This window comes from Bicyclus anynana, chromosome 5 (assembly GCF_947172395.1).
Source record: "Bicyclus anynana chromosome 5, ilBicAnyn1.1, whole genome shotgun sequence".
In the NCBI taxonomy this organism is placed as follows: Eukaryota; Metazoa; Arthropoda; class Insecta; order Lepidoptera; family Nymphalidae; genus Bicyclus; species Bicyclus anynana.
Window position 1 is genome coordinate 8,212,787 of NC_069087.1, and position 16,659 is coordinate 8,229,445.

General features: G+C 36.9%; 1 protein-coding gene across 1 annotated transcript in view; it reads right to left on the reverse strand.

Annotated features, from left to right (window-relative positions):
• Positions 1-2,164: 2,164 nt before the first annotated feature.
• Positions 2,165-16,659, reverse strand: part of LOC112052629 (5-hydroxytryptamine receptor) — an 82,482-nt gene continuing 67,987 nt past the window's right edge. The window contains exons 2-5 of the mRNA XM_024091787.2: positions 6,811-6,900; positions 6,463-6,723; positions 4,349-4,592; positions 2,165-3,540 (exon numbers count right to left, since the gene is read on the reverse strand). Of these exons, the coding sequence (XP_023947555.1) occupies positions 2,679-3,540; positions 4,349-4,592; positions 6,463-6,694 (1,338 nt within the window). The 5' untranslated portion in view covers positions 6,695-6,723; positions 6,811-6,900 and the 3' untranslated portion in view covers positions 2,165-2,678. The remainder of the gene's footprint in view (positions 3,541-4,348; positions 4,593-6,462; positions 6,724-6,810; positions 6,901-16,659) is intronic.

Genomic DNA, 16,659 nt, shown 5'->3' on the forward strand with positions numbered 1-16,659 from the left:
AATACTAGAACCAGGCACGAGAATCGATCAGATCGTGTCCTGGTATGTGAATATTAGAGTATGTTGCCCCACTGGCTGCCACAAGTAAATCGATCTTCTTGTAGGCATATCTGTGGGGTAAGCTGATAATAGTGGGTTATTCGATTAATCGATCGTTCGAATCCCAACGAAATAGTTAGAAGTCATATAAGTGAAAGAAAGCATTAATCGATCGTTGTTTTTCTTATCAAGCAGATCCATATAATTACTTACGAAGTAATGTAATCAATAATAGCCGTATGTAATATAAATATTAATAGTCTTAAAAGATAATCAGTTTACGAATGTAACCGATTATAATGATGTTTGTGATTGTTGCATTAATTATGTTGATTGCAATGTGTAAAATCAATTGAGAATATAGTCTGCAGTTTACGAATGTACCTAACCGTTTTTATTGATATTTGCAACTGTTGCATTAACTATGTTGATTGCGATGTATAAAATCAATTGAGAATATAATCTACATTTTGATATCATATAAGATACAAGAGTTATTCAGCTCATAAAGTATGTTTATTAAAATAATATTAACATTAAAATTTGTATACAATCAGAGTTTTATAAGAATGTACGACTAGAATAATATTATGAAAAGAGTAAGAGTAAGAGTTTATGTAAAGAGTGACAACTGACTAACTTTCGATTGTTAGGATGCCTCCTGGCGACATGTGCGGGGCGCACACGTTGTCAGGACGGTCGATTGTTAGGATTAAGCAAACTAGATTCATAATTATATTACATTTTTATTTTCATGCTGGCAACTTTGTTTTTAAATGTTCTCTCAGTTGTCATTCTGTGATTGGTTGACGCCGGTTGAAGTAAAATGGCGGGAACCAATCAGATTTATTTTATCCAAGCTTGAAAACTACAACTTGACAGGAGACATTATTGTTTTCATGTTGGCGGTCGATTATTCTCTGTTGAACGAATCACGAGTTAAGTCGAGTAGAATTGAAACAGTTTTTATAACCAACATCTTTGAAAAGAGCTACTGTGGAGTTTCTTATCGATTCTTCTCTGCAATGTCTGCAATTCCGAATCGAGAGTAGTTTCACCACCAATAGAAATATCATAAAGTAATTGAAATAAAAGAAGGTATTCAAACAATCAAGAAGTTATTATTACCTGAATCCTGAGTACGCCTACACCTACTTATTATGTGTTCTCTATATACCTTTAAATGTAGTGACATAAAGGTATATATAAGAATGATGATAGAATTTTATTTTCTTAAGAACAAATCCTAGAATTGTAAGCACGCAGAAATTCTGTAATGTAGATTGTAACATTCATCATTATTAACCCATATTCGGTTCACTGCCGAGCTCGAGTCTATTCTCAGAATTAAAGGGGTTCTGCCAATAGTCCACCACGCTGGCTCAATGCGGATTGGCAGACTTCACACACGCAAAGAATTAAGAAAACTCTCTGGTATGAAGGTTTCCTCACGATGTTTTCCTTCACCGATTGAGATACATGATATTTAATTTCTTAAAATGCACACAACTGAAAAGTTAGAGGTGCATGCCCGGACCGAATTCGAACCTACGCCCTCCGAGATCGGAGGCAGAGGTCATATCGATTCGGCTATCACGGATGATTGTAACAATAGGTAATTAAAAAGCTGGCTTCACTTTCAAAACTTTTTCATTTCAAAATTCGTTTTCATTTATAAAAATACAACCTTATAGATCTCATAGAACGTAGTTTTATGGTCTTCTTGACTGACGCTCTTGAATTTGATATTGTGCTTCTTCAAAAACCGCTATTAATTAAACATATTTTCATTAGTTTTAATTATTTTTTTTTAATGAAAGTTATGTCGAGTCTCATTCTTCGCCAAGAGACTTCGTTGTAAACATTTTTAAATACTCATTTATAAATCATTTTCTTTCAAGATTTATTGGATCAATGTATATCAAATATTTGTAGGTAGATAATCAGAAAATATTGAAATTCAGTTCAATATTATTTTCTTTTACTAAGAATTAGGAATTTATGAAATTCCTAAATCTCAATAGACGTACTCAATATCCAAGTCTAGACAATTTTTTCAATATTTCTAGATATTAAGGTAGATAGAGTAATGAAAATAACAAAAATTTGATAATAATATTTATTATATTTCAAAACAAAAAATATAAGATACTATAGGTAACTGAAACACGTCTTCATAAGTTATTTAATGATATTTCAAATTCCTATACATATTTAGTACCTACCTTATGTTCACGACTACACTCATTGATCACAGTAAGTTCTATTGTATCTAAGTTTAGATTGATTTACTTATTAAACTTAATTTACAAAAAATTTACACATGACTTATTTTAAAAAAAGTTGTATTTAACCTATAAGTACTTAAAATTTATTGAATATAAACTAGATATCTTATTACTCTTATTCGTATTCATATTTATCACGTACAAAAAAACAAGGGAGTGTAAATATATCTCTGAAAATGTAACAAGATAAAGTGGTATGGTATCGAGCTAGATGAGGTCAGTCGGGTTCGGGGTGAAGGCTCGCGAGATTCTCAGAGCGGGACTAGGGCACAAGACCACTAGAGCACTAGAGCACTAGGGCATTAGGGCACTAGGGCACTAGCGCACTAGGGCACTAGGGCGCTAGCAGGACTAGGGGGGTGCGCGGCGGCGGCGAGCGCGGCGCCCGCACAGCAGCCGCTGGAACGCGTGGCGGAACTCCGGGCTGAACACCGTGTATATCACAGGGTTCAGCGTCGAGTTGAAGTAGCCCAGCCACAGCGACAGCGACGTGAGCACTGGACTCACTTCGCAGTTGCACGTCGGCACTAAAATAGCTAATACGAAAAAAGGGAGCCAGCACGCGACAAACGCGCCGGTTATTATTGCTAATGTCTTCGCTGCTTTGCGTTCTCTCTTGGAGTCGGCCGCCTCTTTGGGTTTGCGACGAACCAGCGTCGGGTAGTAAGCGGCGGCGACCGCTCCATAACCCGTCGTTGGCGGGTCAGTTTCTAAACCGTTGGCGCAGGACTGCTTCTCTGGGCTCGTGTTGTTTGACGACACGTTAGTGATGCCCGTCGTGGTCGTCTCGGATATGGTGGGCAGCGGCCGACCGATGACCGCGACCACAGCGGCGGCGATCCCACCACTGCCACCAGCCGCGACTAAAGCTCCGCCCGCCGGAACGGGCGGTGGTCCCACTCCTCTAGTCGTCGTTCCCTGTCGCCTCCTTATTCTTTTTCTAGCCGTCTGGTATATCCGCCAGTATAGTATTAGAATCACTAGCACAGGTACGTAGAAGGATGATGCGGTTGCGAATATTTGGTAGCCCACGTCTTGGCTGACGACGCAGCGGAGATCCTCGGAGATGCGTCGGTGCCAGTCGGGATCTTTCCACCCCAACAGTGGCGCTATACAGACAAGGAAGCTCGCGACCCAAACGCACGCGATCATGTATCCAACACGACGTGCAGTGCGCGCGTGGATGTAATCAATATTTGTCACAGCCCAATACCTGTAACAAGAATGAAACGAGAGTTACACAATAGTTATGAACAAGTCGATAGAAACTTTAAAAAATACTAGTAAAATACGCTAAGGTAATAACAAACCACCTTAATTATCAGGTAGGTATTAATGACAAATTATTTATTTTCACTCTACCAATAGAGTCACAAATTATACATAACTATATGAAAATAGTAACTACCTTGTAAGAGATATAAAATACCTTGTAAGGGCCGTGATAGCCCAGTGGATATGACCTCTGCCTCTGATTCCGGAGGGTGTGGGTTCGAACCCGGACCGAGGTATGCACCTCCAACTTTTCAGTTGTGTGCATTTTAGAAAATATCACAAGTCTCAGACGGTGAAGGAAAAACTTGAGTAATCCTGCATACCAGAGAATTTTCTTGATTCTCTGCGTGTGTGAAGTTGATGTCAATCCGCATTAGGCCAGCGTGGTGGACTATTGGCCTAACCCCTCTCATTCTGAGAGGGGACTCGAGCACTCATTCTGAGAGGAGACTCAGCAGTACTATATTTTTACAACTCGCAAGAGAGAGTTTCGAATTCACCTCTATGTCCCTCTGTTTAACACGATACTATGGAATGAGAATGATAGCGGTGAATTCAAAACTCGCTCTTGCGAGTTGTAAAAATATAGTACTGCTGAGTCTCCTCTCAGAATGAGTGCTCGAGTCTCCTCTTGAAATCGAAACTCTCACTCGTAAGTGAGAGTTTCGTTCATTATAAAATAGCCTGGCTGGTCTTTATCAAGCTTAAACTACACAATTTACTCTGTGGTTTAACCTATAACTTGCCTATCAAGTGCAATGGCAACCAGATGCAGGATGGAGGCGGTACAGCACAGCACGTCGCCCGAGGTCCACATGTCGCACAGCTCGGGGCCCAACGTCCAGCGCTGGGCCACCTCGTACACCGCTCCGAGGGGCATCACCAGGCAGGCCACCAGGAGATCAGCTACCGCCAGCGATAGGATCAACTGGTTCGCAGCGCTGCGTAAATGCCTCTCAAGCAATATGGCTGCTATTACGAACACGTTACCTGTAAAATTTGTTTTATTTGTAGAAACTCCCATTACAAAGTTAAGTACTACGAGTATATAAACTATTATCTAGAAGGTAAATTGTAGTGTGTAACTGAGTATGTACTTAATAAACGAATTGGTCAAATATATTGAGATACCCAATGCATTTACTAATCATTAATTAGAAGTTTACATTAGTTGTAATAAAAAGCTCTCTCTAATCTACTTCTCTGCGATCAAATAAAACCGACAGAAATAATTACTGATTCATGAGAATACCGTGCAAAGCACAAATAGAACATCCACAAGTTTTTGGATTTGACCTATTATGACTAATATTGTGTACTAGTCAATGATAATTTTATACTATAGATCGATCCCAACTAAATCACCGCAAAAAGTGATCCGAATAAATAGGCTATAACACTGAGCGCACATATGCACAATTTTGTCTTTAATTCCATTATAAATTTATGTATATAAAGTTTTTATACTTCTTGAACACACAACTTGACATTGTAGACGATATTAAGGTATTATTTGTTTAAATAACGTTCATTGTTGACCACAAATAACATTGAGTTAACTATAAATTTCCTCTTTTGAGCGCCGCTATTTTATGCGCTAGTAACATATCTACAGTTTTACAGTATTTAATATTATTGGTACTAGTAATACCTATTGTAAAAGTGTATAAAAATAAAGGTTTTTGGTAGTTTTACCGAGTTGGTACGCGGTCGCGGAAACTGAACCGTTTTTAGAATTCATGAAACTCGAAGCAACTACCTATAATTAAATCTAATATCTTACACCTGTATTTAATACATTCGATAAAGTGTACCTACCATCAACTGTATTGTTGAGAGATAGTTAAAGCAATACTAACATTTGCGTTACTGAAGTCATTTCTATATTTGAATACTGGAAACACATGTTCTGCAATGGACCGAAGATAAATAATAATTAATTATAATAGTTTCTGGTACCCATCTACGCTGCATTACAAGAAGTGTTAGTCATCGGAAAACAAATACAAACTCATATTTTACCGACCATTATGTATTTACTGCTTTTAGATTACATTCCATTAAGAAAGTTTGCATATTTTAAAAGCTAAGATCACCGATGTTGTGGGAATGAGGAAATGCTACAATTCAATTATTATGAGATGTATAAGATAGTTTCGAGAGTACAACGTTTGTCACAATATTCATATTTATTTCATTTTACAAATAAAATTTTAATTAAACCGAGATGCAACGCAAGTCATAAATTAGGTACCTACTGAACTTGATTATTTATTACGATTTAATTGATAAATTAATTGTACACTTTAGACAAATAAAATTATTATTTTTATAAAAAACTAGCTGACGCCGCGCGGTTTCACCCGCGTGGTTCCCGTTCCTGTAGGAATATGGGAATAATATACAGCCTTCCTCGATAAATGGGCTATCTAACACTGAAAAAAAATTTCAAATCGGACCAGTAGTTCCTGAGATTAGCGCGTTCAAACAAACAAACAAACAAACACTTTAGCTTTATAATGTTAGTATAGTAAGATCGTTATTGTTGCTAGACCATAGACCCACTATAGGCCCGGACATCACTCGTGATATGAATTTTGGTCCTAGCAGCCTATCACGATGCTCTAACCGCTTTTTTTGTTGGGTTTTAACTATAGCTTGGCAAGTTCGTTTCATGAAGGTCCTCGGACTGCTCGAGTATGAAGGCCCCCGCGGATCATCGGGAGTGTGACGAACGAATTTGTTAAGCTATAATATTAATTTCGTGTATCTAAATACATACTTGTAGTAGGCATAAAAGTACTTTAATATAGGAACTAATAGTAGTTTAATATTACTGTAATATAACAAAAAGACGTACCAATAACTGTTGCCAAAATGAGTAATCCCAGGAGCACTGCCTTGGCTGCGGCACGTATGAGGGCGGCGGGCGAATCGAAGGGCGCGGACGAATTCCACCAGGTGTCGTGCGTTGTCGTGGAGTTCCATGCACTGGGCGCCCATTCCGTTGAGTTCCACGTGGTGTTCCGCACTTGGAACTGGTATAGAGCCTCCCAGTCCAACAGATCGTCGCTCCCGTCCGCGCCCTCCATGATCTCTCACCGCCACACCCCTCCACCAACTGTTAAGAGATGAAAGGTAGGATAAGAGCCAGTGATAGTTATCACCTTCGTCATTGTATAAAAAGTTTGTAAGTCTGTGTACGTACTTTCTGTGTCATATTTCTGTAAGAAACTACTAAGTGGTCCGTCCATCATTTTGGATTTACTCTTGAACCTCAGTTGCTGACGCAAGATTTCTGTAAATAAAGTAGAAATTATTTAATAGAAATTATTAAATATAACACAATATATAATGATAGATAACATATAATGGTTAAAAAATATCTTTGGTTAAAGTGGGAATAAAGAAAAGAAAAGAAAATTTATCGAAGCGAGATTTGATCTACCAATAATAAAAAATATGTAGACATATTACTTGTGAGTGATGTGACTATACCACATACGTGTAATTTACTACACAAAGATTATATCTAATCCTCTATTTGAAGAAGCTTCGAAAGAACAGCGCAGTGTATTGATTTTTCATGATACGATGGAAAGACTTATTTCATCAAAAGCGAAGGTATCAATACCTCATTGTGCCCGCCGTTGATAATATTTTCTCAAATAATGCGATCAAAATCTCAATTTTTGGGGAAACCTTTCTCTTGAAATGAAGCTTAGTACGTGACGAGGGTACGTGAGACGCGTTTACCCCTTCAAAATACAAAATAAAGCAAATGCTTTCGGTTATCTTATTTGCACAGACTACAGCGTCAATACAATTAAGGTGGGCTATGATTTTGAGCCAGGTTAAGTGTCATATCTCGTGAAAGTAATAAAATATTAAGGCAATTTTGTGAATAAAAAGAAAATCTCAAACTTGGCTAAAGGCAAACTTGGCAAAAATACTTCTACGAAACAAGAAACAAATACGGAGAAGAAGTTCTTTTTTACTGCGCTTTCAGACCTAGTTTCAAAGTTTTCTTTTTTTATATGCTGTATATTTAAAGTAATTTTATACAATGAGTTGTTTTTATAGAGACGAACGATCCTTCAAAAACGGATCAACGTTTCCGTTGTGGGGATCAACGAGACTGATTGATGAGAGATGTAGGAATATAAATGTTTATAATATTATGAGGGAGTTATCAATCAATTAATTAAATACATTTCTGTCTTACAATAAAAGAGGGCGAATTCGAGCTTAGCTGAGTATGACCTATTCATGATCGATCACTATCAGAAGATGACAGATAATAATCGGGATCGACGCCATATCGTGCTTTTTGAGGCGCGTAGGTTATTTCCCATCTTCAGGATACTACTGAGAATTTTTAGGTTTCACAGTACCTACGACGCAGGACTCGAATCCAAGAATAATGCGAAGCCAAGAATGGCCAGACATGGAAAATCGTCTCTTCACTCGCCAGTCACAACTATGTGGCAACCCTTCGAGAGAGAATAAAGTTTGAACTTGCACCACTTCTAACACTTGAACTGCTTTTTAAGGGTTGCCACTATGACACAATTTCTCATATTATATGAAAAAATAAATAACGTATACCCTTGTATCCCTTCTACCTCTCAAAGTCCGTAATTACATTACTTTACCTTACCTTACTTTAGGTAGGATTATGAGCTGACAAACTTTCAGATTTTTATAAAATAACTGAGTGTGACGTGATGGGTAGCAGCGACAGTGATTGTACCATTATTTTGTGGTAGAGGAAACACATCAAGCAAGTCCCAGAACTTGTGAATTGTGACCTGGGAGTAGGCTTAAAAGATCCCTTTAGAGTGTCTGACAGACATGTTCTCCATGCCCACACTAAACAATTTATGTTCAATAATTACAACACAAAACATTATTGCAAAGAATCACTTACGCGACTGGCAGCGTGACGGTGTCCACGCTGCCTAGCAAACGACTGAGCTTAAGTCATCAAATATCCTCTTATTTATTTATAACAACATATTATATGTATATGCTAGCTCCATGTTATTACCACCCGCAATCGAGGAACTTGTAACATAAGGTCTGCCTGCCGCAGTCTCTCAAACAATTCTATTTTGACACCTAATCATATCTCCACACTTCAGTGCAATACCATCTCAATGTAATAATATAAATAATTCAACACGTATTCAAAATGAATGTCGCGGCGGTGAGTCTGAAAGTGATATTAATGTCCTACGAAGAGCAGAATGACGATTTTTGTATTATGCGGCATGTGGCGTGAAATTACCATCAACAACGATATATCTACATAATTGGTGTCTGAGCGAAAACATCTGGCGTGTTTTGTGCAGAATTAGATTTAAATTAGAATTTCTTGATATTACTTGTATCATAAATACGCATGAGCCGTGATACCCCACTGGGCTAGTATGACCTCTGCCTCTGATTACGGAGGGTGTGGGCTCGAATCCGGTCCGGGGTAAATCTGCATTCCATAGAACTTTCTTAATTCTCTGCCAATACGCAATGGGTCAGCGTGGTGAACTGTTGGCCTAACCCCTCTCATTAGGAGACGAGACTCGAGCTCAGCAGTGATCCGAATATGGGTTGATAATGATGATACGTTGCATTTGGAAATGTCTATGCAAAACATTATTTGAGACTAATTCTTTAATTTTCTTCTCACTTTATGGTATTGAGTTTGACAAAAATTAGGCCTGATGGAAGCAATGATGAGGTCAGGTAAGGTACGCGTTTGCCTGGAAAATGCCTATTCACTGTTGCTTTCAGTGTTTATAGGTATTTATTTTATTTCGTTCCAATTGCAACAAAACCTTTATATTTTACCTTGTAGTGTTAGTAAGTATGTGTGTGTAAATTTTCGAAATCAATTCTTTAAATAAGAAAGTCGTGTTAGTTACACTATCTATAACTCAAGAACGGCTGGACCGATTTGGCTGAAATCAGTGGTATTTGATAGGTAGCTTAAAGCCAGTTTAATATAAATATATTCATATATCTGTATCACTGTAAATTATATGGGTATGATATATCATATCCATATAACAGTTGCCAGTGATGACCTATGGTTCCGAGACTTGGTCGCTAACTATGGGCCTCATAAGAAGGCTCAGAGTCACACAGCGGGCGATGGAAAGAGCTATGTTAGGTGTATCTCTGCGTGATCGAATCAGAAAATAGGAGATCTGCCAAACCAAAGAACCAAAGTCACTGACATAGCTCAACGAGTTGCGAAGCTGAAGTGGCAATGGGCGGGGCACATAGTTCGAAGAGTCGATGGACGTTGGGGTCCCAAAGTGCTGGAATGGCGACCCCGCACTAGAAAGCGTAGTGTTGGTCGACCCCCCACCATGTGGACTGACGATATCAAGCGAGTCGCAGGGATTCGCTGGATATAGGTGGTGGCAGGTGGCTCAGTATAGTGATGTTTGGAAGTCCCTATAAAAGGCCTGTCCTGTGAACATAGGCCTTAGTGGTCGTCCATCGGCTGATATGATATCATGCTGACCTGATTACGGAGTTACAAAGTGGTAATAGGAACTGCTTAACTAAACAAAATAAAGCCATTAAATTGAGCTTATTTATTTTGTATTGGCAAAGATTCTGGTGCTACATAATATTCAGTATTTGAAGATACAAATACAAACAAAAAAGTTTCTGGGAACGGTAAATGTTCCCAGAAACTTTTGAACTGAACAAGATAGACCCATCCCTATTTGATTTATGGTAATGAGTTTATTTAACACCTAATTTTTAAAAGTATATTTTGAAAACTTTATTCTTGGCCACTCGGCCAAGTCGCCATAGCTTTTAATCACTGTCTCGCTATAAAGATCGGAGAGCATTTATTTATTCACAAAAAACATACAAATTATAAAGAAAAATATCACAGCGCATTAAATAAACGATCTACCAGTAAAAGGCACGACTTCAAAGCGTTTTTAGTTATACCAGATATTTCCCACCGGTTATCTTACCTCAAAGGGAAAATTTTACCCGTTTTGTTTTACTTCGAAGATTGAAAAAGTGCTTTGGAAAATATAAAACCAACGCGGTAAGCATATTATATTCACTTACAATGTCTATTACCTAATTTAATCTACATATATATATCTGTGTAAGTATTATATTTATTAAAGACAGAATGATTCTATATTCATTAAAAACTTTTAACCTACTAACCTATGTATCAATCCCAGTTTCAAATTGTCAATTAATTGAAAGTGTTGGAAAAAATTAAGTCTGCTTGATAGTTTTCATTGAAAACGCTGGCTTTTGAGATATAACAAAACATGCATTGTGAGCAGTATAAAATCTTTTTATACCAATCGTTGATTGTGGGATATTCCGCGCGGAAATCAATGTAAACTTTCAACCCCTTACCACCACCTAAAGGATTGAATTTGAAAAATTCTTGAATCCCATTACATTTCGTATTTTTTTATGATTTATGAATCGTAAATTATAAAAAAATACGAAATATAATGTGATAAAAATCATTATGAACAACTTTCCATATAAACTTTCTACCCCCTTCTATTTTTATTTTATGGTCATTAAGTAGCCTATGTTTTGCTCATAGGTTTAACATTATACCAAAATTCATCTTTTCAGCCGTTCAGCCCTGAAAAGGTAACAGACAGACAGACAGACATACTTACTTTCGCATATATAATATTAGTATAAATTATTACACGAGCGAAGTTGTGGGTTGCGGGCTGTTTATATTAAAATTATACAAAGGTATGAAATATTGTAAAGGGTAATCTCTGGATCTTCTAAACAGATTAAAACAATTCTATTACCATTTAAAAACCACATTATTTGTGAGTAGTCATAGATTTTTATCCCAGTATTTTCACGAAAACGGGATCTACGTGGGTGAAACCGTGAGGCATCGGCTAGTTAATTTTTATTTTTAGAAAGAAGAAAAATAGCTATGTCTTTGACGTAGCGATTTATTTAATACTAAATTTTGTATTTACCAAGAGATGTCTAAGAAATTGCACCGCAGGACACCGCAAATGGATTCGTATGACAACAATGTAAAATGAATTATGTATTACAATACAACAGTAGATGTATTTGGAGCCTCATTTTTGTTTACGTTATATTTTAACAAAAACATTTTCTGTTTATAACCTCATCAGCATCAGGTGTAGGCAAGCTCGCATTTTGCGCTAAGAAATAGCTTAGCACAACATGAGCCAAAATACAACTTGCATATTAAAAACATACTTCAACCCGGTCATAACTTGTGTATTAAATTAGCAAATTCAGCTGTAATTAAAAATAAATTAATTGTTTATAGCACTACCCGTGCCCACGGCCTCTTTTTTATGCAATACTAGCGGACGCCCGCGACTTCGTCTGCGTGGAATTCAGGTTTTCAGAAATCACGCGGAAGCCATGGATTTTTCCAGGATGATAAGTAGCCTAAATGTTTATACAGAGTAAAACCTATTTCCATTCCAAATTTCAGCCAAATCGCATACTTACACACTTACACACAAACCTTTGCCTTTATAATATTAGTGTTGATATTCTCGCGTTTAATGATCATGATCTCACCTGATGGTAAGTGTAGACACACTTGCCTAGAAGATGCCTATTCGCTCTTGTTTTAAAGATACCCAAGTTATAGGAGTCAGGAAACACATACGTGGGAAGAGTATTCGAGCGAATGAGAAAAGAAAAGAAGTAGGTACAGAAATATATTGTATTGTATGTTCTTTGTGATGTACAATAGAGTGTGCTTACTTTCTTCTTCTCTCTTTATTTCTACATAGTAATAATTTACGGACCTAGCAGGTGGCCCATCTGACTGGAAAATTGTTACCTAAAAACAAAGCTATACATCACAGGGCATGCAAGAAACATGTCCTACGTGTACCGGAAACGCCGCTCTGTGTTCAATTGAAAATTTACCAATAATTACACTGGCAATCATGATACCCGGGATCGGAACACTGACATCCTGCCTGACGGCAGAAATAAGTCAGGCGGTAGTAATCTCCCGGAAGCGCTTCGCTACAAAAATCTCTACTAATACTAAACACGCGTAGGCTTTGGTGGCGTAAGTCCTTCCTCCGTAAACAATCTTGTACCATAAAACGGATGTAAATATAGTCAATTTGCGTCAAAATAAAGTCCGTAACAATGAATGATAATGTAACCGTAATAAAAATTCATCAAATCAGTTCGGTCAATTTACACGTGAAGGAGCAGATTGATCTAAAAAAAAATTAGGAATAAATTAAAGAGGAAGCAATTAACGTACTATTTGTAAGTTGTCGTCCTTGAGAATTATGATATGTAACTATTTAACTAGTTGTTAACAAAAATAATCATAATTTGTCGTAACAAATTATTTTCCGACGCGAAATATTGCAAATGGCATTTTGTTGTTATCTTGTCTTGACACAGAATACAAATGGGCGAAGTTTTTGCTATCTGTTATTGTATATTGCTTTGTTTATTTTGCTTAATTTCCAATGCTTAGATTCATTTTTCTTTAGCCCAATATAAGCTGCCAACTGCGAGAAAAACGTACATTTATCTACTTTAACAATGTAAATAATATCCTACTCATAGGCCTGTGCTCTTTAGAGCACCTTTTTATTCTGATTGTGTAAGTGCCGTATGGGACCTCATCGGCGTCACCGGGGTTTTAGGCGAGCGTAGAAGCATCGCCTAATGGCGCCCGAAGGCAGAAGCAGAGTAGATGGGCGGAACGACTCTCCAAGGGCGTCTCCACTGAGACTCGGGCCTGGGCTTAGAGGGCTGTTCGGGAAGGGTATTTTGGCCTGAGTGTATCAGTCCGGGCCACGTTGATTTATGTCTATTGGTCAAGTGGTTAGGCTATGAAAATATTAGAATTATCTTTCCAAACAACTATCAATATCAGTAAAGATCTGGGATGTAGATCGTGTTACACCCTTGTGGCTTGGAAAGTACCTACGTTAAGTCATTGGTCCCGACTATCATCATTAGGAATTCTCAAGATGTTCTCAAAATATTACAGAGTATGATTTTAACCACTGAACATAGTCATAGAGTTTAACTTATTAAGTCGATTGAAGTTCCGAATCAAAGTTACTATAGGAGAAAGAAGACATGATTCAAATATCTGACACGACACGATATACCGAATGTTATTGAAAAAATAGTAAATAGTAGAGTTTTGAAATACCCCCGAAGGTTATGAAAATATTAATTACACTCTCGATCAAGTCATCAATTGCGCTTTTATTTGTGACTCCCAGTCGCATATATTTGGAGACATTCAGTTATTCTTTCACACTCTAATCCCCCAGAACTTTTAAACGGCTCAGCCAATTTTCATCTAACATGTCTAAGAACACTCGCACATAAGTCACCTTTCATACAAAACAAACTGAATCGAAATCGTATCATCCGTTCGGGAGCTATGGTGCCACAGACAGACTAACAGACAGACACGTCAAACTTATAACAGCCCTCTTTTTACGTCGGGGGTTAAAATACTAATAAGTATTTATAACCATTTTTAATTCACGCAACACAGAACTTGAAACAAATCATAACATAACAACAGTAACCACAAAAGGCCAATTAAGTACATTATATTCACATAATATCTGGGAAATATTTTAATATCAAAAGATTTTTTTAATCTGACATAGAAAACATGCTTCATTTATGATATTGGTCAAGTGAGAAAATTTCCATTCCATTTGGCAAAAGCTTGTGACGGAAAATATAAAAATAAATTTTACAGAGGCAATGAAGAGGAGAGCAGAAGATAAAAATATTACATCTTGCATATTATTTCATTGTTCGATTCAGTTGATAATACTGTGTATTTTATTTATATAGGTAACTGGTGGACGCCCGCGACTTCGTCCGCCCTTAGACCTTCTTAATCTTGCCCTCTCACAAAATCCGTTCTTAGTGGACGTCTCTACTGCCTACGAACTACCTCCCTGCCAAATTTCAACTTTGTTCGTCAAGCGGTTTTCGAGATATTGAGATGAATGACCTTTCGCATTTATATATTAATATTGTTGATATTTCATTAGAATTTGATTCAGCCAATAGCCTATATTGACGTGATAACCCAGTGGATAGCCTCTGGCTTCGTTTCGGAGGGCGTAGGTTCGAATCTGGTCTGGATGCATCTCTAGCTTTTCAGTTGTGTTAATTTTAAAAAATGAAATATCACGTGTCTCGAACGGTAAAGGAAAACATCGTGAGAAAACCTACATACCTGAGAAGTTTCTTTATTTTCTAGGTGTGTGAAGTCTTCCAATCCGCATTGGGCTAGTGTGGTGGACTAGGCCCTAATCCCTCTCATTCTGAGAGGAGACTCGTGCTCAACAGTGAGCCGAATATGGGTTGATAATAATGATAATTAATAGTTTATGTGGCATCGAAACACGGGGACCTGGGTTCTATTCTAGGAAATTTTTCAGCAAAAGTTCTCAGCCCGGAGATCACAATAAGCCCGCCAACCCGCATTAAGCAGCATGGTGGGTTTAACCTCCATATCCTCTCTCCTATAAGCAGTGAGGCCTTTCCTTGTAATGGGCGATAAAAATAGGTTGATAATGATGAGTAGGTAACTATATAAAAACGTATTTCTTTTCATATGTATGTAGACACTCGTAATATCATTTTGTCATCGCTTGAAAACAATGCAAGATACGTCAGGCTTACCTAGATTAAAAAGCTCTTGGATTAAAGTTTTCCAGAAATGTTTTTTACATATTCCCATTGGAACTAACCCATATAAACACTTTTTAATACTTCACACTAGTATATTGTGGTCACATGGTTTTTACCATAAACATACTGTTTTTGCGTACTATATTTATATATATTTATTTATATTTATTTAACAGTATATAGAACGCAGACCCGAAATATAGTATAATCTACACTTACTAAATCAATTCAAATGAAACTTGGCACATTTTGAGACCATAATACGGAGAAGGTGATAGAATACTTTTTATTACGAAAATAAAATAAAAAGGGGGTGAAATAGGGGTTGAAAGGTTGTATGGAAAGTCCTTCATTTTTAGAGTTACAGTTTTAAAAATTTGTTCATAAACTAAAAAAAATATAATGTGATTCTAGAATTTTTAAAATTGAACCCCTAAATTGAAATAGGTCTTAAAAGTTGACATTGAATTCCACGCGGACGAAGTCGCGGGCGTCAACTAGTACTATATATTATAGTACGGTTGGCCACCCTCATCTGTGATGCTATGTAACAAACCTATTAGGAGTAAAGATCGTGTCAATTAGGTATTCTTTTATTTATGGTCTAAAAGCTCGTGATCGCCCGACACGAGAGTCTGGCGATAGACTTTTAGGTACATTTTATCATCCAACAAATAGACTTGGCAAACGTTGTTCTGACATATTGTTTCATACAAAAATACTAGAATTACGATTTAAAAACGGGGTGAAAATTTATAGATAGGACTTATTTTAATTACCTACCAAATATCTACAAAAAAATCATAAAAATCGATCAAGTAATTTTGGAGGCGTTTGGTTATTAATAGTGTGACACACATTTTTTAATAAGTGTAGGTATATGAGGAAAACAGAAACCGGAAATGAATGATTAGAAAAAGTAAGTCAAACATAATAAAACAGTTTTCGATACAATGAAATGATTTGTAACTTAAACTAACTTAACTAATTAACTTTTTAATTATAAAATTTTATTTCAAATTCAACTCCATACGAACAAATTCGAATAACGTCAAAATAAATTTATAATATACACAAAACATGTGAATTTTCATTCGGATATATTTTTATATCGAAATTGCAACACGAAGCCGTAAACGCAGTTTTGTGGAGCAAAGATTATGCGCCTCCCTAGAGCTTAAAACTCCAAAGCAACGGACATAAAAATCTTCACCACGAAAGAAACTGTCTTTTATGACGAGTCGAGAAATTTCATGATAATCTAATTTTACAGGAAGACGGCAGGTCCCTTTGCACTAATACTGTTATATTTGATATTTTCTCCTGA